The 24,583-nt window shown below is 43.1% G+C and overlaps 2 protein-coding genes across 2 annotated transcripts; one reads left to right on the top strand and one right to left on the bottom strand.

Moving 5' to 3' along the window:
• Window positions 1–3,857: 3,857 nt before the first annotated feature.
• Window positions 3,858–17,724, bottom strand: DNAJC8 (DnaJ heat shock protein family (Hsp40) member C8). The gene is made up of 9 exons (XM_032202346.1): window positions 17,633–17,724; window positions 16,697–16,798; window positions 14,025–14,081; window positions 12,242–12,308; window positions 11,543–11,637; window positions 10,618–10,689; window positions 9,348–9,439; window positions 8,324–8,399; window positions 3,858–4,638 (listed from the first exon to the last, which is right to left on the bottom strand). Exons 1-9 carry the CDS (start codon window positions 17,699–17,701, stop codon window positions 4,516–4,518), a joined length of 753 nt encoding a protein of 250 aa, XP_032058237.1. The 5' UTR covers window positions 17,702–17,724; the 3' UTR covers window positions 3,858–4,515.
• Window positions 17,725–18,001: 277 nt separating this feature from the next.
• On the top strand, window positions 18,002–18,815 carry ATP5IF1 (ATP synthase inhibitory factor subunit 1). The gene is made up of 3 exons (XM_032202452.1): window positions 18,002–18,094; window positions 18,165–18,277; window positions 18,514–18,815. The coding sequence occupies exons 1-3, from the start codon at window positions 18,002–18,004 to the stop codon at window positions 18,653–18,655; spliced, it is 348 nt and encodes a 115-aa protein (XP_032058343.1). The 3' UTR covers window positions 18,656–18,815.
• Window positions 18,816–24,583: the final 5,768 nt, after the last annotated feature.

Below are 24,583 nucleotides of genomic sequence, written 5' to 3'. Positions count from 1 at the left end.
TGAGGAGAGCACCTGAACTTGGTCTTTTCCACATGGGTCCCTCTAACCAATGTTGCTGTGGCTATAGCTAATCCCCCAGAACTACAGTTATGCTCCTGAAATAGAAATTGCACATGGCAAGAGTTGCTATAGCGCAAGGAGAAAGGGTGGAAGGAAGTTTTTTTCCATGCATTACAAAGACAGGACAGCTCTTTAGGAAAGAGGAAGGGTGGAAGAAGAAGATACAGCCACACAGACAGTGTAAGAAATGTTATGTTGGATGCAAGCCATAGGGCTCAGCGCCATGTCCAACAGCAGCCAACAGATGATGATCAGAGAAGAAAGTGAACACGGTATAGTGCATCCCTTATCAAACTCTACCAGCATCTGCCAATATGTAGCAGAAACTTCCTCAGCTAGCAGTTACACTGGGATCTTTATAAAGTATTTATGTGAACACATGCATGGATGAAAAATTATTAAACACTCCTGTCCTCAATGATAGTCTATGCTGAGTTCTGCAATCCACCATAGGAAAAGTACTTATGTGTCTTTTGAACCAATTCCTTGCTATTTTCCCTCCATTACCTCTTGTTCTCAGGTTCAGGAAAAGAACAGCTTTTGATGTCCTGTTTTCCCTCCATACCACTGCCTGTTTTCACATACTCATTTTGAAAGGCAATACACTAAAGCACGTATAAAAATAGGCATCTATGTAAACTGTAAGGCACGTCCACAACATGGCTTCATAGCAAAGATGACAGTATTTCCCATTTCACTCTGTATCTTTGCCCCGTACTCTGATTTGTATGGTTCCTGAAGAGCAACAGTTAATTTAAAGCACCAAATGCATGCACCAAACTAAGGTAAGTGTTAAGTAATACAATGGTTTATGTCTCAGCAAGAATGGATTTCATCTCTATCTTATCACTCAGTCTTTCTGCAGCCATCGGGACTTGGTTTAGGCTTTACCAAACAGCTTTTCTACCCAGAGAAATCTAGTTTACCTGGCAAACATCTTGTGAAATCTAGACCTAGACCTGTCTACATGTTCAGGGGGACACTCCACTCATCCCTAGACTATAAAGTAGCACCAAACATGGAAGTACTGCACCCTGTCCCCTTTAATCCAAAAGGGAGGAGGTTCCTATTGCAGTTTCCCTTTTTTTTTTAATTTTCTGGTACAAGTAAACTTGTAAAGGCGCTTTCCCATCCCACTATCACTGAACAGCAGAAAAATCTCCACAAATTGCAGATGAAGGGGAAGGCAACCCCCCTACTTTAGAATGGAACCAAAACCTTCAGGAACAATTTCTGGATTTCTAAAAAGAGCTGGACTCTGGTAGACCGTGGTGTACCATCTCTGGAAATCAGACAAATAAGACAAATTATTTCCACAGAAAACTAAAGCCAAGACCCAACTGTAAGGTGCTTGCATACCTATCTGGTACCTTTCCTCCTTCCCAAAGAAAAAAAAAATAAATCCTTACTCCTACAAATGTATTTTCTTGTCGTACATAGCAAGGACAAATACTTAGTCTACGTGGATCACTGACCCAAAAACAGCTCTAAAGATGGAGATATGAGGGATTTTAGGACTTGCATCATTTCTATGTCTTGTAATTAAACAGTGAGTTAAAATTCAACCTATCTTGCTGGTTGGCATACATTGCAGAGGCCAGGCAATAGCCCAGCCTGCATCTGTTGGGCATCCACATTGTGTGTTCATTTCTTTCCCACCCAAGAAATTCAAAACAGTTTGCTTTTACAAAGCCTGAATGCAAAGGGAAGGTGCTTTTAGTTTCTCACTGCCCTAGCTTGTTAGTAATAGGTAATAAATTTTATTAATCTCCCTATGCTGAGTCTGTTTTGCCCATGACAGTAATTGTTGAGTGATCTCCCTGTCCTTTCAGCCCTTTTAATTGTATTTTCTCCTCCTATGCCTTTGAGGAGGGGGAGTGGTTGTGGTGGAGCTCAGCTGCCCACCTGAGTAAAACCACCACAGAGAAATACTGCATGTTCAGACATACAAACATATCATAGGCAGACCAGGAAGAAAGGAAACAGGAACAGCTAACTTGAAAATGAACACCATTGTTTATAAGCCACGTTTTGCTGCCCCAAACGAGTCACACTCGGTGGAAAAAATGACTCAAACTGAAGAAGCTCAGAAAATGATTACTTCAGTGACCTGGGCAACAGGCTACACTCTTTAGAGCCTGTGGTGTCATTCCACTGGTCAAATCTCAACCACCTACATATCGGAGAAGCAAAACCAGAAGCTTAACATGGGTCTTAAAAGCATTTTAAGTTCTCGTGGGGCTCATTGTAAGCTACCTGGAAAAAAACAAATGTGTAGAGATCTGAAAGGTCTGTACCATGGGTCAGCAAAGACATTAAACTGTATGAAAGGAAATGCTACCAGAAAGACCAATATTTCAATATCAAAAGTAATGACTCAGGGAGAAAAAGTCACTTGGAGAAATCTCTAAGTTAGAAATACATGTAGTTTCACAGGGGAACCAGAGCCAGACAAATTAGAGGGACAGCATGTCCTCTGGGTGAGAGGCTCCAGCTGGAGTCTCTCACATAGCAGTACTCTAATCCTCTGTGTTACCACCCAGCACCATTCCTTTCTTACAGTTGTTCATCCAGGAAGCAGAAGTGTCTCAGAGATACCACCACAACAGTTAACTAACATTTTCCCCTGAGAAAGTTTGTGTAACTATTGCCTTTATAAGAAGTTGTGTCCCACCGAAGTGTTCCCACTTAAAGAGGGAATGGGCTATGCCAACAAAAACGAATTTCAGTGCCTGAACACAGTCATGCTGCATAGTTCAAAGTCTCCCATACCTATCAGCCCACTTTAGTCTACTGCTAAATACTGTTTGGCTCTTGTGTGTCACCCAGATGTCATCAACATATTATTTAAGCTGTGTTTTGACCCCTGAGGCTCAGCTTGAGCTATCTATTTATCAGGTTAAACCTAGCAGGACAAATGAGGTAAAAAGAACTGTATTCTTCTATTTACACAGAAAATAGGAATCACATTCTACTGTTTTAAGAGATAGTTTATGTATAAAACACCAAAATACCTTAGTTTTATTAGGAAAAGCTGTTTCACTTTACATTCAGTCATACAGCCCAGTTCATTAGAGGAAAAGAAGAAACAAAGGCAAGTGGAGAACACACCAGCTGCTTTTCAGCAAATTCATCTAAGCCCTGGGCCCTGTCAGAAAGCACTATTTCTTTGGAAGCTACTTTCTGTAAGAAAAGCAATTTTCTGCAGGAAAATCTGTATGGTAACACAGCAACTTTATGTCACTCCTCTGCAGCATGCAGAAATAGAACGCTATTAATCAAAACTTATGGGTTGAGACTTTAGAAAATGGACACATCTCTTCAAGGGCAGCGGATCCAATCTTCCTCAAGAGAAACCTCAACCGCGCCTTAGGCACAAAGAACAGCACAAAGGATTGAACTCAACTGAAGATAAGGGTATAGATGATGAAGTCCAAGTGAAGGGAGCAGTGAGGAGAAAGAAAAGCCGTATCTTCATGGGGGCAGCTACCAACAGGACCAGGTATGGGAACTGCCATCATGAGAGAAGAGAAGAATGTCTAAACTCAGCCACAGGTCTCCAGAGGAGATTGTCAGGCACATGTGAATCTGTACTATACTGCACTTGGAATACCTTTAAATACTTCAGAATCTCTTCAAAACTTAAATGCACACCTGAAGTAGGATTTTAAAACTTAAATCCATCATATCTTACCAAGGAAAGTGTTCGTGCTGAGCAGGAGTAACATCTCAGTGGCCACCACTCAACTCACACACTTGCAATTGTATTTTTGAATAATTCCATGCAGAAAGAACAGTTACTTTGGGTAAAAATTTATTTTACATACAGACCATTGCAACTTAACTATTAATTGAGAGACGTTATTTTTTCCTTCACAGAAAGTGACCAACTGGTCTGAGATTAACAGGAGTCAAAGGCTGAGAGCTGGGATTTTTTTCAGTTGGAAATCAGATCTTGGGGAGAAGGGTCCTTCCAAGCATCACTCAGTTCAGTGAGGAGCTGCAGGACTTTTAACTGCAGGTCAGCTGCACTGCACAGTGCAGGAAGCAGATTCCCAGAGTCAGTTTGGACCTTTCCAAAGCTGGACTTGCTGAGAAAGATGACGCCTGGACAGGTACATTTCTGACACTGTGTTCAGCTCTCAAACTAGAAATGAATATGGTGAAACAGCACAATCTCTGTAAAGTACAAAACACTGAATTGCAGGTCAGCAGACAGATGGGACAGCAATAATGGCGGGGCACTCCTAAGCCAAGTATTCTACATGTAGCGGGTTCCTGGCTGGGTTCATACTATGGCCCTAGTTCAAATGGACAGAGTACAAAAAATACTTTGACCAATAATTAATTGTACTGGAAACAGTCTACTAAAAAGCAATTCTTACTCTAGGTGCCAATGAGTCCTTAAAAGCAGGGACGGGACTGAGGATCTGCACTTGGGCAGTGCTGCCAGGATCATTCACGCTGCTCCATTTTTACTTTGGGAGGTCTCAGGAAGGTCCTGTTTTTCTTTTCTTTCTTCCCCTTAGTATTTGCCTGGAAATTTCTCCAGCTGTCCACACGACCATCCCGACTTTCCTGGGAAAAACAGAGAGGAACTAGAGGGTTAAGGAGTTCAAGATCCAGAGAACATCCCTTGTGTAACAGTTCCAAGAGATTAATTTGCCCCTTACCCAGCACCCCGGCAGCCAGAACATACAGACATTGTAAAGAGCCGGAGCAGTAGATGCAGCACAGTACAACCACAAGTGAGCTCATGAACACCAGTGTAAGTAGCATACTGTTTTCTTGTTTCAAAAGCAACCAGCTTGAAATGTGCAGTCCTGATTACAGTTTAGAGAGTCCTCTGACGTACAAAGCAAATAAGAACCATCATCTCCAATGAATGTTCCCAATCTGTCAGCCCATAATGCACCATTTTCTTACTCTCACATCCTTGTGACAGTTCTCTTTGTGCTGCAGCTTGGAGGCAGAGAGAAGTAAGAGAGAAGGGAAACATACTGCTGTCTTCTCTCACACTTTTTGCCACAGGCTTCACCACAAAGATGCAATAAAAAAAGGTCTCTTATGGTGCTCTCTTTTCTCCTCTTCCCAGCCTATCCTCTGAGCAGCAGAAACCCCTCAATAAATTAATAAACTCATACCCCACAAACCCAGGCTACAATCCCTACAGGCTGAAGGTTTTACACAGTAGGACTGAACAAGCCCAGGGATGATTCATTTCACTGTACAATCCACATGTTCAAGGTCCTTCTGAATATATCTGTGCCTGGAATAGTGGTACTACACACAGGCTCAGGCTAGGATAGCTGTTCTCACTCCCATCTTCCTCTGCAGCCATACAGGAGAAGGCCGGTCAATACCAGCAATCTGGAGTCACAGAATTGTAGGGGTTGGAAGGAACCTCAAGAGATCATTGGGTCCAACCCTGCTGCCAAAGCAGGGGTTCCCCAGAGCAGGTTGCCCAGGCAGGCATCCAGACAGGCCTTGAGTATCTCCAGAGAAGGAGACTCCACAACCTCCCTGGGCAGCCTGTTCCAGTGCTCCGTCACCCTCACCGTAAAGAAGTTCTTTCGCATGTTCGTGCAGAACTTCCTGTCCTCCATTTTGTGGCCATTGCCTCTTGTCCTGCCCCCCCAAAGCACTGAAAAGAGGTTGGCCAAATCCCTCTTTCTCCCACACTTCAGATATTTGTAAACATTAATAAGATCCCCTCTCAGTCTTCTCTTCTCAAGGCTGAACAGATCCAGGTCTCTCAGCCTTTCCTCATAGGGAAGATGCTCCAGGCCCCGTATTACCTTTGTGGCCCTCTGCTGGGCTCTTTCCAGGAGATCCCTTTCTTTTTCGTACCGGGGAGCCCAGAACTGGACACAGTACTCCAGGTGAGGCCTGACCAGGGCAGAGTAGAGGGGGAGGATCACCTCCCTTGACCTGCTGGCCATGCTCCTTTTTATGCTCACCAGGATCCCACTGGCCTTCTTGGCCACCAGGGCACACTGCTGGCAGCTCATAGTCAACCTGTCGTCCACCAGGACCCCCAGGTCCTTCTCCACAGAGTCCTCTCCAGCAGGTCACCCCCCAGCCCGTACTAATACATGCAGTTGTTCCTTCCCAGGTGCAGGATTCTACAAAGACAAGATGGAATACACTTTCACTAAGTTTGCAAACAACACAGAGCTGGGATCCCCCCAATACGTTGGGGATTGGTGCTGCTATCTAGGGGGACCTCGACAGGCTGTAGAATGGGCCAGTAAGAACTTCATGAAGATCAACAAGAAGTACAAAGTCCTACCCATGGGGAGGAACAACGCCAGGCACCAATATATGTTGGACACCACCCAGCTGCAAAGGAGCTCTGCAGAGAAGGCCCTGAGGGTCCTGGTGGACACAGTTGACCACAAGCAACATGCCCTTGCTGCAGAAAAGGCTAAGGGTATCCTGAATTGCATTGGGAGCAATGGAGGCGGAAACACATTCCAACTTGTTCCTTTTCTATGGTGCATCAAGATATGACTCAGCTCTCAAAGCAGACTATGAATAGCTTCAGAGATATTCCTATGAGGATTTAGCAACACTGTAGAACATACACAAATCATACAGGTCTTTAGGATAAAGAGACAGGACACCTAACCAGACTAGGTATCCAATATGCAGACAAGGACCGGAATCACCAGGAGCAAGAAACCACAGAAGAGCAGTACAGTGGTACAGCTCAAGCACCTTTGGGGTTCTTTTTTTTTTTTTTTTTAATAAAACAAACGAACAAAAAAAAAAACCTGCATAACATCAATTTAGTCTTTTTTTCCTTAAGGTTTAAGCTTCATTCCAAGCAATAACATTTGTATCATACACATTTCTTTCAGATATACTGTAAAGGCAAACACTGAGTCAGGACACATACAAGAGCAGCTAAGAAATCATGTGTTATTTTGTCTCTAATTACCTTCCCTCAACAATGATCGCTAGCAGAAATAATTCTTATGCCTGTAGATTCAGATGATCCATTTTGGATGTTAGCACCTAGCTCTGATAATTTTTTTTTTGCTCATATGGATTAAGTGGTCACCAGCAAGGCTGGAGAAGATACTTTTCTGCAAAAGCAGAGCTTCAGCTGTCCAGGAGTAGTTGAGTACTGGCTAGTACTAAGGGCTGCAGTACCAATAGCTCTGCAGCTCTCCTGTTTGGTCCATCATTATTTGCTTGTTTTGCTTGTAATACTTTCTCACATTTCCTCAGCTGCATCTGTAAAGCATCAACACCCAACTTCTCCAGCCACTACAGCCACAGAATACAGAGCTTCTGCCAGCAGAATACCAGTGGCACATGCATTTCTTTGTCTGCCATTACATGACAAAACCTCATAGCACACTCAACATAACTGCAGTCCATTCAGTGTTTTCCAGAATATCCAGCTTCCTCCATCCATATTATATAGTATATGGACACAGACAAACTCTGCCCAGAGGTGTCTCTGGAAAAATCCCAACTGTCTGCTTTCCACAGGATGCCAACCCAGCCCATACACTTCTCTCTTAAACACCCTGCTCTTAAAAGGTCTCTTGAACATACCCTGGGATCAGGTTTTGGTTTAAATGAACTGTCTAGCTCATCTTTTCAGCAGGTGCTGCACATGACTACTAACTTCCTTCATACCCACCCAGCCCTCCATGTCACAGAACTTTACCCCTGGTGTGTAACAAGGTAAGAGGCTAGATTAAATGTTTTGGCAGGCTGTAGGTTTGACACCTAGAATAACAGCACGATAACCAACCACAAAGCTACTTCTGATATGCTTAAACCTTGAATACAGAGTGGAAGTGGCAAAGAGAAGTGACATTCAGGTCTTTGATATCTGCATAAGATATAGATTGCATAAGTGTTAGCAACCAGACTGAAAAGTATCAACACCATCCAACACCAGTGGTTGAACAGCTGCTTAATTAAGTTTTACTGATCACCAGTGACCTGGGGTAAGAAGTAATTCAAATTTCTGACTAAGCTGCTGACAGAGCTGAAAAATACTATACAACTTCATTTAAGATACACCTGTTGGAAAGCCAGTATCAAAGCTCTATCAGTGGGCTCTTCTCACCGTACAAGGACAAAACCCAGGCTTCTGCAAAACATTTTAAGCGTCTATGCAAGTTATCTTGCAACACTTGCAGACAAGTCTCTCTTTTTCTCGCTAGGGAATTTCCAGCAGCATGGCTAAGAATTGCTGAGGCCCATTCAGCAAGTGACCCTGAGTTAACCTGCTGATTACCTCAAAGTTCTTCTGCCATTCTCGCTCTCGTTTAGCTTTCTCCTGTGCCTCAATTTCTTCTTCCCTCTGTCGTTTCCTGGAAAGGAAACCATAAAGAAGTTTTGAACCACAAGCATCTATATTAAAGAAACACAGTGACACTTTCAAAATGTCCCAGAAAGCTCTTCTGACTTCTTGGCAGATTAAAGTGCTTATCAGAAGAGATAAATACGCACAACTAAGATTGCACAACAAATAAAATTTTGTTTCAAATATGGAGAGAGCAGAGAAGATGGTTTGGCACCACTGACAGCACACATGTATTTAATCAGAGTCATCTTCTCTTGCAAAACAAGTTGGAATCCTTCAAAATTCTAGCAGTAAGTCTCTAAAATGATTGAGCATACACATTAATATAGTGTTAACAAACACTTGAGCATCCACAGTAAGAAAGACAGACTTTTCTCCCTAATTTTCATGTGTAGTCCAAAGTAGTGCCTTGTAACCATCTCCCAGACTGCCTTCACTGACCACTAACGAAGCCCTGCTCTATGAAGTGCATCCACAGTAAGCACTGAGGCAACACATGATCAAAACACAAAGTAGTTCAGGATCAACATGGCACAGAGTATTTCTGACACTTAATTAAAAATCAATTATTTGCATGCTAACAACATGCAGAAGTGTATCACCATTTGACTGTTTTGGCTTGCTTCCACAGAATATTAAACATACCAAATATACCAATGTCTTAAATACTGGAGAGCAAGTTTCCTATTTGAATTTCTCATGCACAGACCTCTACAACCAATAGGATGCTCAGTGAACTGGTGGAATCTACATCACTGAAGTATGCGAGCCTCAGTGTCAGAGGACCCCCTTGTTAATCCAATTCGAGGCTGTGCTTTCAGCAGGAGGTTGGACCACACGACCTCCAAATGCCTGTTCCAACTTAGACTATTCTCAGATTCTGTGATTTCTAATATTCTCCAAGGAAGTATGAGGGGAAAAGAAGACCCTGAACTGAACAGAGTGCTGCTCATACCTTTCATGCATTTCTTTAGCTTCTCTTTCTTTTCTCTTAATTTCCAGTTCAGCAAAGAGCTTCATTGTCTGTTTGTATACAGCTTGTTTGAACTGTGGAACACAAATCTTATCTTAAAATAATGCACATTAACACAGTTAGAGAAGTCTATTTTATTTAAGAATATAACAAGCATAAAAAGAACGTAAAGCATATGTGTGCTCACATAGCCTCATATCCTGCCTTGACTGTAGTTAATAGCAGAGGCATGGAATAGGTTATCAACCACTACTGATTAAATTCTGGCCCCAACACCACTAGGAAAAAACTACTAACGTGACATTTTCATTTGTATTCACGAATCTGTGCCTAAACAACTTTTCATTTCAAGCTCTTTTACGTCTTCTGTTGAGTCCTTTAACGTCATGATATTTGACAAAAAATGGTCACTGTACAGATGGTAATTTCCAGCAGGCCTTCTTAATGTGTTTTAGTAAGTCTAGCACTGACTTTCCAGTGGGACATAACAGTATACTTTAAAACAAAAGATCCTTTCATTATTAAAGAACAGCAAGAGACTTCAGACAACCAATAGAAAATAAGACTGCTTTGGGGTTACTGTGACAATACCAAGTGAAAAAAAAAAACACTTTGTAGGAAAAAAAGGGGTGAATACGGTAAGACTAATGTGTTTCATTGTTTGAGAAACATCTAAATCATGTTTAAGACTATTAAAGCCTCAAATACCACTTGACTTTTTCAGACTAGAAACCAGCTAAGAGCAGCTATATTATGTCACACCATAAATGATGTGTTGCAGAACACTGAATCTGTCCTCACACACTATATGCAAGAAACAGACCAAACAGCTCTTACCACAAATTGTCACTAAAAGCCCATTTTAGACATGCTGCAATGGGTTATTATACATACCTCTACTAACAGTAAAGAGTGTCATAGTTCCAGCATTCAGAATACAAGATATTCAATTCAAAAACACTTCGTGATGGACAAGCAATAAAGACTTGCTCATAGGAAAGTACTGGATACCCTCAGCTACACAGTCTCATAATATATTTCCTCTTTAGATTACAGTCATCCTATTTTCTTAAAGGCATTAGATATTTCTCAACACATGGAACTTCTACAGTGACTTTTTAATTTGTTCTTCTCTATAAGTAAAAGAATTTGCAACACTCTAACAAGTCTAATAAATACTTGCATACCAGATTCTTAATTTCTCAAAACACATTTTGTACTCCCCAGTCTCTCTGAACAGAATGTAACTTACAACTTCAGGATCATCCTCTTCTACATTGGGAGGTTTTCCATCTTTCTTCAACTGCTTCTTTTTTTCTTTCACCTTAAGATTAAGAATGAAAATAAGAATCTACAAAATTTTACAGGGCTTCCATAATTGTATCTAAGTAGTTCTGTATTCTGTAGGAAGAACTTCAGATGACAGTAAGTTCTTGATTTGGATTTATTTCAGATCAAAATGTCACAGCCTTATGCCCAGATAAACATACACGTGATCACTATCATATGAACTGCAGTAATTAAAAATACTATATTAGATACTATTCATCCAACACAATTCCTTTGTTTCATTTCCAGTTAGTTTGTTTTTAAGATATATTTATACCCAATATGTACCATTCAAACCAGCAGGAAGTTTATTTTGCTTTGTAATATTTGAAAGACTAACAACAACAAGCAGAATATAAAATGTTCCTTGATTTATAGTATCTGAGTTCTCCTGTATCATATTCTTTCTCAAGTTTGTTGTGTTTTAGTGTGCTCATATCACTCAACTAACCTCTTGGTCAATGCAATCGGAGCTACTTTCCTTATCTTATAGGCCATTTTCCCCAAAACCTCTCCGTCTCCAGCTGTCAGCACCTATTTTCTTTCACCTACACATATCTGAACTGCATCATTCATTCACAGACTTGAAAAGAAATATTTAGGTCAGATCACGGGGTCTGACCTAATTATTTCAAGTACTGAATTTCACTGAATTATCCTGCACTGAGCTTAACAGCAGTCTTGGACAAAGCACATTTGTTCATGCCTTGACTTGCTCAGAGTCCACCTGCACAGATGCACCATGAATTTTGCTCAGCCCACCTTTTAATGATCGAAACATATAGCAGGTATAAAATTAAAATGGAATTATAAATAAAATTAAAAAGGACTAGCTATGGAATACTTACAGTATGTTCCACATATTCTTTTCCTGCCTGTATCACATCCAAGGCTCTCTTCTTTTGCTCCTGATCTAGCAGCAACTTGTATGCTTTATCCACAGCTAACAAAAAGCATCAACATTAATAGCACCAGTAGTCAAATTCAAAAGGCATCACAAGATTGCTCTTTACAAAGATTTTGGAGCGTTTTTGTTTTTTTTTTTTTTTCAATACATCTAGGTGAGCGATATTATTTGTCAAATTGGATTTTGTGTGAAGTAATGGCAGAGACTGTCAGACACCTCTGGAGTTAGTAAAGTTAAGGCATCAGTCCTACCAAGTGATTTAGTTACAAGGCATGAGGTTAAGTTTAAGGTTCATAAATCCTCACGGTTAATGCAAAGCAGATGCCTAAAATTAACACCTTATTTCTGCTGTATGTTTTTTAACAAAATCTAATGCACATATTAAACAGCTTTTTCTTGAACAATCCTGGAAACACATGGATGTTTGTCCCCATTGTGATCTGATAACGCCATTACTGCCACCTAGTGAAATTCTGCTGCTGAAATGCCAACCCACATATCTGTTCCCTCATCTATCTCTAAAGCAATTCTTCTGTCCTTCAGTGGGGCCTTCAGACCTTATACACATTTAAACCAGCTACAGAAAAATAGCAGTCCAACTACTCTCGCACACCAGCCCAGAAGAGGTCAAGAGCATTACCTTCAAATGCCTTCTGTGCTCTGTCTGCATCATCTTGATTTTTGTCTGGATGTACCAATATTGACAACTGCAAGAGAAAGGATCTTGCTATCAAGATCATTGTAAAAGATAAAGACTACTTCAGAGATTTCTGTGAGAGCAGAGAAATAGTCTCAGACAGAAGTAATCACAGGGGATCACATTCCTTTGCATACACGCAAGTCAGCTGACAACATGTAGAGGTATGCATCAGTAAAAGCTTATAAAGATTTCTGACTGAAAATCAAGTACAACTCCTGTAGTAAATAGGCTATCTGAGAAAGTGGCTTGTGTTATACAGAACCACGCAAACACCTTTCAGCTGCAGTAGCATAGGGATGATAGGGTGACCTGTTGGCCTTAAGAAGAAAGAAATCTACAAAGTTCATTCTCAGCCAAAGTTTATCTTTCACTCAGTATCTCCCAGTAAGTTTTCCAGCATTCCTAACATTATTCAAATATTAAACTACTTAAAAGAATGGTAAGATTTTCCTTAGGCTCCTTTACTGAAAATTTAGGAAACTTCCTCCTGTACTCTTCCTGTGCTATTCAGATAGGACACTGATTGCTACCATCTTTAGTGCAACCTTAAATGGACTGGAAAAAACACATTCTCCATCTGCCCCTTTCAAAGGATGAAAAAGCTCTTTCAAAATTTCCCCATATGATATTATTTTTTCTGTACCTTTTATTTTTGCCACTGATGTGCGGACTCTCTAGTTTATCTGCATCTTTCCTACTGTAACATTCAAAACCACTCACAATGCTACACTGGTGACAAAGAACATTACTTCCTGAACTTTACCCACAACACTTGCTACTTCACAGGCAAAAGGCCCTGTCCCCCAAGAGAAGCATAGTGCTGATTTACTCTGTGATTTGCAATAGCCAGTATCTTTCTCCTTCTGTTGGCTATTCCAAGTTCTGCACTTATATCTTTGATTTCTTCAATAAAAAATTCCATGCACTTTTTTACAAACATTTATTTGTGGTATTTTATCAGCCTAAAGCTGACAGCCCCAGTTTATTAATATGCAGAATTGAGAATTCAGCAAAAAATAGGTTATCTTCCCATTACCCATGAAGAGTAGGCTACATCCTATCACCACTTTTGCACATTATGTTCCTCTGTCCGGACAAGGCAGCAAGCGCAGCTTCCTGTCTAAAGTCAGTTCTTCATGTCTATCAGGTGGGAAGATGCAACCCTCTGAATATCACATCTTTTTGTTGCATGTACTGACTCAAATTTCTCCTGCAGATTTGGCAGCAGAACAAATCTGGGATGTTTCCTGTGTTGCATGGAGCAATGAAGAAAAGTCAGTGAGTAGGGCTGCTGCTGTCCCAGGTAGCCCAACCATCAAAAATGACCAAAAAAAGGAATAATAATTATATATAGTCAGGTAACTTCTGGATCACAGGTAACTTCTGGACAATACATTTGAGGAAAAAAAAGATATTCTCAGATCTTAATTTGTCAGATTTTGACCTTTTCTTTGGAGTAAACTTCAATAAACTGGTTATATGAGGGCATTTCAGTTTATATTAGCATAGTCACACATTTTACAGAGAAGAATACCATGTATGGACAAGGCACCCTTCTGCAGCTCTCCCCTTACTTATACAAAGATTGTTATACGCATTTTTTCACAAAACGGCTACTTGTCAGATAGAATTTTACCACCTTCCTCGTCCCCAAGCACAGCCGCAAAATCTTAACAGAGCTTCTAGTCTCCTTCCATAGGCTTCAAATGCTAAAGCCAAATACCTGCCGAAACCTTTTCTTTATTTCTTCATCTGTGGCATCAGGATCCATCTGCAGTACCTAAAGAGACCAAAACAGCACAGGAAGTTTAACAGTACACCGCATGTTTCAGGTTCCTCGCAGCAAGCTTTAAACATTGGCATACAGACACAATGCCAGAAAACACATGCCATCAGAGCGCTTCTCAGGACATGAATTTTCACCTAGGAAAACAGAAACATTTTAAGAGAAAGCACGTTTGGAACATTCTGCTTTTAGCAATGCTACATTCCATTGATTATGCCACAGTACTTTCCATACTCAAGTGTTGTGCAGACATCTGCCATCCCTGAACAGCCACCTTTGGACTAAACCTTCAGTCAGACCTGTTGTTTAGCTTAGCAGAAATCGAAGAACATGGTGGTTTGGGACACTGTCAGACAATGCATAACTGAGAACATCAGGCAGGAAAAACACTACTTTGTAAGAATTTACTGATTTTGTCATTTTGAAAGAAGACAGGAGAGTCTTACTGTTTTGCCTCTGTGAACAAGCCCACGATCTACTGATCTTTAAGGATGTGACAATCAATTTACTGATAAGAAGCACTAAGTAGCAACTGAATCTCCTCACTGCATATGCACACTGGTCTGACATTAACAATCTGTAAATGAAAAGCACTTTCACAGAAAAGCCACAGTCTACTTTTAAATGGCCTTCACGACTTATTCTCCAAGTCAAGTACTAACATGATAAATTGACTGATCCTGATCTGGCTAACCAGCCTTAAATTAGGATTTTGAAAAGCACCTGAGCAGATTAAAAAAAAAAAAAAAGAAGCAGATGAAGACAATATCAGGAAGGAGCTCATTCAGTGGACGGAAAAGAGAGTATGAGCCAATAATATAACCTGTGTTGTGCCAAAAGAAGCATGGCCAGCAGGTCGAGGGAAGTCTACTCTGCTCTCATGAGACCTTACACAGAGTACTGTGTTCAGCTTTTGGGGCCCTGTTGGAGTGGGTCAACAGGAGGCCATGAAGATCATCAGAGGACTGGAGCACTTCTCATGTGAAGGCAGGCTGAAGGAGTTGGGGTTGTTCAGCCTGCAGAAGAGAAGGCTCTGGGGAGACCTCACAGCAGCCTTCCAGTACCTAAAGGGGGCCTACAGGAAAGCAGGAGAGGGACTCTGCAAGTAGTGAAGTGATAGGACAAGAAGTAATGATTTTAAACTAAAAGAGGGTAGATTTAGATTAGATACAAAGAAGAAATTCTTTAGTATGAGAATGGTGAGGCACTGCAACAGGTTGCCCAGAGAAGCTGTGGATGCCCTATCCCTGGATTTGTTAAGGCCAGGCTGGATGGGACTTTGATCAACCTGGTCTGGTAGAAGGTGTACCTGCCCATGGGAGGGAGGTTGGAACTTGATGATCCTTAAAGGTCCCCTCCAACCCAAACCATTCCATGATTCTCTGAATACCCACAGGAAAATCCTGTTCCAGAACACCAGAATATGTTGCATTTCAAGGAATCATAGAATCATTTAGGTTGGAAAAGACCTCTAAAATCATCTAGCCTAACTTCTAATTTAGAAAAAATTACCAAGGAATGCACAAAACTAATGTTTATTCCACCATTGTCGTATTCCCAGATTCTTCATCACTGTTACATGAGCAAAACCAACAGAAATAAAAATATCATTGTTATTGAAAATGGAAAACAAATACATTAACTTAGCAGCCATCAGCGTAGGTTATAGCAAAAGTACTGCAGCATAAAAAAGTTGTTAGAAAACTGTACGCACAATACTCTTTTCCAAACCAGAAAAATGTTACTGCATACAATGCAAATGTAAAACAGAGTGATTTCCTGCAGGTACAGAAATGCAACTTTTCTCAATACTGTGGATATACACATTTTTTTGTAACAGTAATGTTTCTATCCAGCTATTACAGAGTGGGCCAGGAAAACACTTACGACTCAGGGATGTGAAATGTACTAAAATTCTGAATGGTAATGGTTACTTCAGCCAAAACAGAAAAAAATGAACGCTGAAGTACAAGACAAAGGCAAGTAAGACTTCTCAGAAATCTTAGCAACATTTACATGGAAATCAAATTTAAATGTAGTCCACATTTGCTGTCCATGTTGTCCAAGTGTAACTGTCTTCCTCAAGCTTTCAAACTAATTTATAACTGACCGTAGCTGGAATGAAACAATACAATGTGCAATGGAGTTACCTGTTTTACAAGAACTCCTCCAAAATTGCTCGCTAGTGTAAGAAATAAGAGTCCCTGCTATCATTCTATACACTACACAAGTTCAGTGGAATGAACACCCATAATAAAAGACACACCTGTAAATGCTGAACCAGGAGTGGTCAGAAAAGAACCTGACAGCATAACACCTGTAGCTATTATACTCTCATTCAGAAAGTACTTAGCACTAATCTGCCCAATCTTCCAGTGCCATTAAACAAGAGGAGCATGTGAAAAGAATAGTTTCTACCTGCCATAAAACAGCGAAGAGAGCAAGTACATATGCACTACCCTCCTGTATTCTACAAAACTTCAGCACTGTAATCTATGTTTAGAAATTTATGTCTTTACGATGCTCATTTCTTTACTGAAACAAATACCTGTTAGATCTAGGATTTGGTACGCTATGTTCAGATAGGAGGATAAAATGTTTGGACTAACCTCAAAAGGATTCAAGTTGAAATAGGAAGATCCGGGTCGGGTCAGCCTGTCAATTTGGTTTTTTGATGTTAAAACAGAGTCTCGTTTTTCAATTTGTTTTACCTGAAGAGCAGAAGAGACCTTTATTAACTTTATTATCACAACATGCTCACCTGCTTTCCTGTGTGATCACTATACCAATTACCATCCAGTGCGACAATTTATAATACCTCTTGGATCTCCCAAACCTGTAGTTACTTTACTCAAGCATCAGCAGGACATTTTTTTCAGCATATTCTACAGCATGACAGTGATTTCAACATTACCTTTTAAAGATAAATAATAATAATAAAAAAACACTTCTGTCCACCTCTTACATATCTTACGCTCAACTGCTGTGGCTTTGTCACCTCATTTTACTCCTACACTTCACCAGCACTGTTATCGTGATCCCTCGGATACCTGCGGCAAAATTTGAACCTAACATCCGCAGGAGAGCCCATTAAACGTTTACTCACACCAGTGCAAGCATACAAACGCTTTATTCTGACCAGCGATTATTTAATTTAGTTCAGTTTACTTTTTTTTTTTTTTTTACGTTAATCCTTTTTTTTTTTTTTTTTTTTTTTTCAAATAACCCCCATTAAATCGGCAGCACCCTTCCGTGGGCGATGCTGAGCTCCACACACGCCAGTCGCGCACAGGCCAAGGGGAGCAGCGCAGGCTGAGGGGCAGGAGCAGGAGCAGGGCCGTGCACTCTCTGCGCCCCGCACGGCCCCCCCGGCCCGGCCCGGCCCGGCCCCTGCGGCGCCCCCGGCCCCTCCCTCCCTTCCCTTCCCGGCCGGGCCGGGCCGCCCCCCCCCCGCCGTCAGGCGGGCGCCGCCGCCCCGCCAAGGCCCCGGCGCTGGCAGGAGAGCGTCTCCGCGAGGCGGCGGCGGGGCGGGCAGGGCCCGGTACCTCGTTGTAGAAGGTGAGGAACGCCTCCTCGGCGGCGCCCCCCGCCCCGCGCTCCCCCGGAGCCGCCATGGCCAGCACCGCGTGACGCCACGCGCGCGCCCGAGCGCGACGCTGAGGCCGAGCGGCGAAGGCGGCGCCCCCCGGCACGTGACCGCCGCGGCACAGCCATGGCGATGGGCCCCGCCCCGCGCACGACGGGGGGGGGGGTGCAGGGCCGCGCGGAGCTCCCTCAGGCGGCCGCGGGCGGCGCGCCCGGCCCCTCCGGCCCCTCCCTCCCGTCTCCGCCGACGTGCCTGGGCCGGGCGCGGCGTCGGCCCCGCCCCCGCGCGCCGCTGTCTCGTCCGCGCGGCGGCCCAAGGGCAGGCGGCCATGGCGGCGGCGGTGGCGCTGCGGGGCGGCCTGCGTGGGGCTCTGGTGGCGCAGCAGCAGCGCGCCTGGAGCTCGGGCTCGGGCGCCGACCAGGTGGGGGCGGCGGGCCGGGGCGGCGGGGGTCGCGCGGCCGCCGTCCCCTCACCGCTGTCTTTCCTCGCAGCTGGGCGAGCTGGGCAAAGGCGCCGGGAAGGGCGGCGGCGGCGGCGGCGCCATCCGCGAGGCCGGCGGCGCCTTCGGCAAGAAGCAGGCGGCCGAGGAGGAGCGGTACTTCAGGTGAGCGCCGGTGCGGCCGGGCCTGCCGGGGGTCTGCCTCGCCCCGCACGGCCCGGCCCGGCCCGGTCGGTCACCGGCCGTGTGCGAGGCCGAAGCCTCGCCTCCGCACCCAACCCCCCCCCCCCCTCACACACACACACACGCTCCTAGCACGGCGCCGGGGCGCTGTGCTGCCCCCGGGTGCGCGCTGCCGTGACCGGGAGCTGCCGGGCATCTCGTGGCGTGCTTTCTTGCAGGGAGAAGGAGAGGGAGCAGCTCGCTGCCTTGAGGAAGCACCATGAGGAAGAGATCGATCACCATAAGAAAGAGATAGAGCGACTGCAGAAAGAAATTGAGCGTCATAAATATAAGATCAAGAAGCTTAAAGATGATGACTAAGCTGTCGCTACTGCTGAGTTCTGTTTGCCTTGTATGGCCACTACTTATTATGGTGTAAAACAGCATCGAAGACTGTATGCTTTGGCCAAAGTGATCCAAATTTGTCCTATTGTACTGTGGTCTGCAACAATGTCAAATAAACTACTCAGTCTCTCTCTTATGCTCAGTAACTGTTTAATTAAAAAAAAAAAATCTACTGTGTGATTTTAAACGTCATAGTTCTTCTGAAAAAGTATAGTCATAGAATTACAGAATATCTTGAGTTGAAAGGGATCCATAAGGATCATCAAGTCCAACTCCTGACACCATGCAGGTCTACCCCAAATTCTAGACCATGTGACTAAATGCACAGTCCAAACGTTTCTTTAATTCAGACAGGCTTGGTGCAGTGACTACTTCCATGGGGAGCCTGTTCCAGTGTGCGACCACCCTCTTGGTGAAGAGCCTCTTCCTGATGTCTAGCCTAAAGTAGACAAAAACCATCATTGTTATTCTGTTCTTAAGTAGGCAGTCCTGTATATAACCTTACAATTTTATTTATTTATTTATTTTTAAATAAATGTCCATGGGTTGTTAGTGTGCTAACTTTACTGTTAAAACTGCAAGAAAAGTAGAAAAACGTGAAAAGGTATGTGTGTAGAGACTTGTTAACACAGAAATAACTTTCTAAAGAAGACTCATTTGTGGTCGTGCAGGGAGAAGACAGTGCTCTACTACAGTAGCAGAGTGTGAATAAAAGGTTCTTTTGTTGCACTTAGCAATTAGTGCCATAAACAAATGGAAAAAAAAACCTCTTCTAAATCATGGTGATTTCACTTGGGGTTGTGCAAATTTCTGGAGCAACGCAGCTGAAATACTTCTACATAAATGTTACTTTCTCCAAAGACTTTTTTTCCAAATGGTGGTTTTCTTTCTGTAGTTCTGGGTGTTTCTTATACAAGTCTTCTTTCAAACAAAGATGGATTAAGGTACAACGTACACAGGTTCAGTCACATGAGATTTCCTTACAAGAAATCAGCAAGATACCTACTGAAACAGTGTGGTCTTATTTCACTGAGCCCTGAAAAGAAGGGGATTGTGTGTGATAAGAATGGACGAGTAAGAAAATAGGTTTTCCTTCCTCACCTTTACTGCCTTCCCTGTTAAATTTGCCTGAACAGGCTTGTAGTTTCTATCACTGCTAAAAAGCCCCCCTATGTTAAAGTAAATTAAACTGTCAAGTGTTGCAATGAAGCTGGACTAGGGGATTATGTAGCTAGCTCCATCTTTTCTGGAACAGCAGAAGGCAAATGGGAGCCTTTGGTATAGAAGGTGCTTAGACAAAGGTAGAGCCAGCTGGTTGACCATGTCACAGCTTCTTGTCCTCGATCAGCTGTTTTCCCCCTTGGGCCACTCTTCCAACAGAGAAACACTGCAGCAAAGTGGTATGCCTTATTTCCAGTGTAAATAACTGTAGTGCTAATGAAAAGTCCATGATTTCTTGTGTAATGAAAACATAATCTGGATAACCAACTGCGGAAGAGAGGCTGCACACTGTGAAGTATGCCATTGTCTTGCTTTGTTCAGCCTGTGGGATGTGGTGTTAGCAGTGCGTGGAGTATGCATACAGCTGCCTGCAGGGTTCCATCTTTGTAGCTGGGGCTGATTAACCTGAGCCAGAAGCATTAGTGTCTCTCCCTCCCCACCTCCCTGGCAATATGAAACCTGCTGGGAAGAACTGTGTCACGACAAACAGTATGCTATCAGTCTTAGTTCTTAACCCCTTAAAAATCCTCTTTTTCCTACTGTATCTGTGAGCTGGTTGGCTTCCCCAAAAAGCCGTGGAGTCACTAGTGAGATGTCACAATTGAAAAGCAATTTCTTGGCATTATGGCTACAGTGGATTATGGAATAGCTGAAAGACATTTTAGGCCAACATTGTATTCTAAGGTCTTCTGAGCACGTTCCACTGGCATCCCAAGGAGGTGAAGAAGAACTGTGTGTGAAGTCCTAGAGACAGGTGTGTTAGGAATCACTATATGGGGTCATTCTCATGGTCTGAATTCATCATGTTTTTACAACTGAAACACTGCTATGCCTTGTATATGTCCTATAGCTCAACCACAGAGCCTCTGCCCATGAGTGAATACTCTACCACTTTTAGTGCTAGACGGGATTTGCTGGGAGATGGTAAGAGTGTTCTGATGTGGACCACTATCATCTCCTCCTGTGTCTCTGGGAGAGGTTTACAGACTTTCTGAAGTCCCCTGGAACTCAGGTGTGCAGTCATACCGTACTATAGTCCTGACTATAGCACCTTATCCATTTTCTTGCACTGATTCTGCTGCTCATTAAAACATTTTACAAGCAGATTTAAATGCAGAAATTTATTTCCCTCTTTCCTGGGGAAGGAGAATGAGTTTGAGCAGTGTCTGACCAGTAGAAAAGTTGGTTCTGGAGTTTCCTAAATGTTTCAGGAATACCTCTGCGTTTTAGCAATAGTGAGATGTTAAATCATCTTGTTTTCTTGTTTTGTGGAGGTTCTGTATTTGGATATGTGGAGGTACTGTATTTGGGTTGCTTTACTAAAAACATAAGAGAGGTAAATGTGAAATCTGTCTGTCCGTGACTTAGAGACAGACCTCCCAGCAGAGGTACTTCAGCTATTGGAAAGCGGAGATCATTTAAGATGATTGTGTTTGTTCTCATGCGTGCTTCACCAACAGTGTCTGGTATCATGAATGCTTAATTCGGATCACCTTCAAACTGCAGCTGTGTAACAGGCCATGGAACGGCTTATTAAGGGTTTCCTTGATTGCTCTGGAATGGCTAATGGCATGAATAGCCCTTCCGTCTGTTCTGCAGGCATAAGGGTGCAAACAGAAGGGGTTCTTCTCTCTTTCCTGCTAGTACTGATGCATTCGTCTTATTCTATTGTTCCTCAGGGTAGGACTGATCCGATCCATAACATCCTAATATTCAACAGCCACCTACAGCATGGATTCATCAAGAAAAAGCTTCACTTCTTAGAGATGCATATTCTTCCCTGCCCCCAAATCCTCTGTCCTAATCTTGCTCCTGTAGGTCAATTGCCCAACACCACTGCAGAAGCAAGCGAATAACACTTTTTCAGCTAAAACCAACCTGGTGATTATTGCTGCAGCACATGGAAGCTACTTTCCAAGAATTGTATCCTGCTCCATCCCGCACAAAAATGATGGAAGTTGCCAAGAAACTTTGGCTGAATAACAGGGACAAAAATGTCAAGAGACAGAAGTCTGAAACTATGACTGAATTGACAGGACCTCCTTACTCCACTTATGTTCATAGGATTTAATAAATTGAGTAAATGAAGTTGTCTGCCTTTGCACTCTCACTCTTTCTCTCTCTTCTAAAGCTATTTTCAATGCAAGTTACCCAGGTTGTCCAATCTTGGTCTGATCTCTCTGTGCCCTTTCATCATACTCGTCCTACCCACTCCAAAGCAGACAAAGTGGATGAGATATCTTAAAAACAAATCAAATACTTTTTTTTTTTCCCCTCAAAATCAAAGATATTGGCTCTGTGCAATGCAAAATAAACAGCACAGCCTCCACAGTTAGAAGTTTTCCTCAGCATTCCTCTATTTTAATGGGGTGCGGAACACACTGGGGACTTTCAGAAAGTTCCTTAGTGGTAGATGAAGCCTGTAGGTTTCTCTCTCTCTTTTTTTTTTTTTTTTTTTTTTTCTTGGCAAACCTCCTCTCACTGGAAGTCTAGGCTTGGGCAAACACAAAAGAGCTACTTGCAGAGTGCCAGCTTATGAGATGTTTCCTGGAGCCAGGCACATGCATCATGCATGGCACATAATGAAGGGTACACTGATAATTGGTCAGAATAAAAAGTTTAAAGCAGTTTAAAGCATATGAAATATCCCTTTTCCAGTACACGTTAACAGCTCACATGCAAGCTACAGCAGAATCAACTCTGTTACCTTGCTACTGATAGGGAAATAAATTTCACTGCAAGCTTGGAAGAGGAGTAGTACACTGATGGGAACAGGCTGAGTCTCTATAAATCTCAACCCTCAGGCAGTAAGAAAACAGGAAAATGTCAACAGGTGGCAGGGTAAATACATACAGCTGCTGAAAAGCCTGCTTCCTGCTGAAAAGCGTGCTTCCTTCACCTTGTTTGCAGGGAAGTTGCTTTGGCTGCTAGTGGATATACTCACCTTTCTCACGCTGGACTAACTTACTACCTTCAGGCCATAATTTGTTCCTGACTAAAGGTATTCCATGTTCAGATTATTTTAGGCTGAGGCTTTTGTATGAGCACGAGAACAAAGAGTTTCTGCCAAAGCAGGTGCAGAAGCTAGGGTGGTAGTAGCTGCATACATGTATATACAGGAGTGATCTACCAGAACTTGGTCAGTAAGCCAAATGTCTGAGTTCCACCATTAGCATGGAGCTCTGGCACCTTTATACTACATAAAATACAATAGAAGATACCTTCTTCTGATATCCTGCTGCCTTTAACAGTGAAGCACCAAGAGGATAAGAGCAGAGCTGAGCTTGCTTACAGAAATAAGGGACTGCAAAACCCTAAAACACGGAGGGCAAGAACATCCAAGCATGGAAATGGAAGGAGATCTTCAGCTGGGGACAAAGATATTCACCCAAGTCACCCATACCCAGGTGGCAAAGGCAGATAACCACAGACGTACAAGGACACAGATCTTGCTTCACATCAGAATTTGGTCAGCCCCATTACAGCTTATGCAGTCTGCAGCGCACAGTAGATGATTTTCACACCATTTTTTCCAGTGTAATACTGGTACTATTGTCCCATGAATTGACCTTGCCAGGGAAAACAACAACAAAAAACAGCTAGACTGCTTAATGGAACCAGTATTATAACTGAAATAATTTCAGTATAAGCATCACATTACAGTGAAAAAGTAATAGTGCCAGATCCTGTTAAAGAACGGATGACAACGGACCCTACAATCAGCAAGGAACTGTCAATAGTGCCAGACCTGGAGTTGGAAGCCCTAGAAGTAGTGCAAATTTCACAAGAGAAGCAGCACATCTGCCTGCCACCAGACAGGTTCAGCAAGATAGACTGAACACCTCTGATACCTGAGTTTGCCTCTGATTTTTGGACCAAGAAGATCCTTTTATTTACATCAGCTAACACAATTTTATTCCTGCTCCATGTTAATAACGATGGAAATATGCATACTTAATATGCAGTAGGGGTGCACGCAGACTTCAGAAGAGTTGTTTTGTTGTTGTACAGTTCAAAGGCCCTTCTCCAAGGGTATGAAAGCTACTGCTGTTTCTTTAGCAGGTGCAAGGCCTGTCCACCTGGATGGATGGACTGTCTCCACACAATGCCCCGGGACTCAGCTTGACCCAGCCAAGCACAAATTCAGTTTTGTGTTGTGCAGCTGCGGGCTAAGATGGAAGACCCTGCAACACTTTGTGGCCTAGGGGAAACACTATCAACTCCAACAAGAGGTTTTCCTACAGAACTGCTTATTTATCGCATCACAGTGTGGCCAGCAGGACTAGGGAAGTGATTGTCCCCCTGTACTTGGCTCTGGTGAGGCCGCACCTTGAGTACTGTGTTCAGTTTCGGGCCCCTTGCTACAAGACGTACATCGAGGTGCTCGAGTAAGTCCACAGAAGGGCGACGAAGCCGGTGAGGGGTCTGGAGAACAAGTTTTACCAGGAGTGGCTGAGGGAGCTGGGCTTGTTCAGCCTGGAGAAAAGGAGGCTCAGGGGTGACCTTATCACTCTCTATAGGTACCTCAAGGGAGGCTGTAGCGAGGTGGGGGTTGGTCTGTTCTCCCACGTGCCTGGTGACAGGACGAGGGGGAATGGGCTTAAGTTGCGCCAGGGGAGGTTTAGGCTGGATATTAGGAAGAACTTCTTTACCGAAAGGGTTGTTAGACATTGGAACAGGCTG

The sequence above is a fragment of the Aythya fuligula genome, chromosome 23 (assembly GCF_009819795.1).
Source record: "Aythya fuligula isolate bAytFul2 chromosome 23, bAytFul2.pri, whole genome shotgun sequence".
Taxonomy (NCBI): Eukaryota; Metazoa; Chordata; class Aves; order Anseriformes; family Anatidae; genus Aythya; species Aythya fuligula.
Note: the sequence above shows the minus strand (reverse complement) of the source record. Positions and strands in the feature narration are given on the sequence as shown.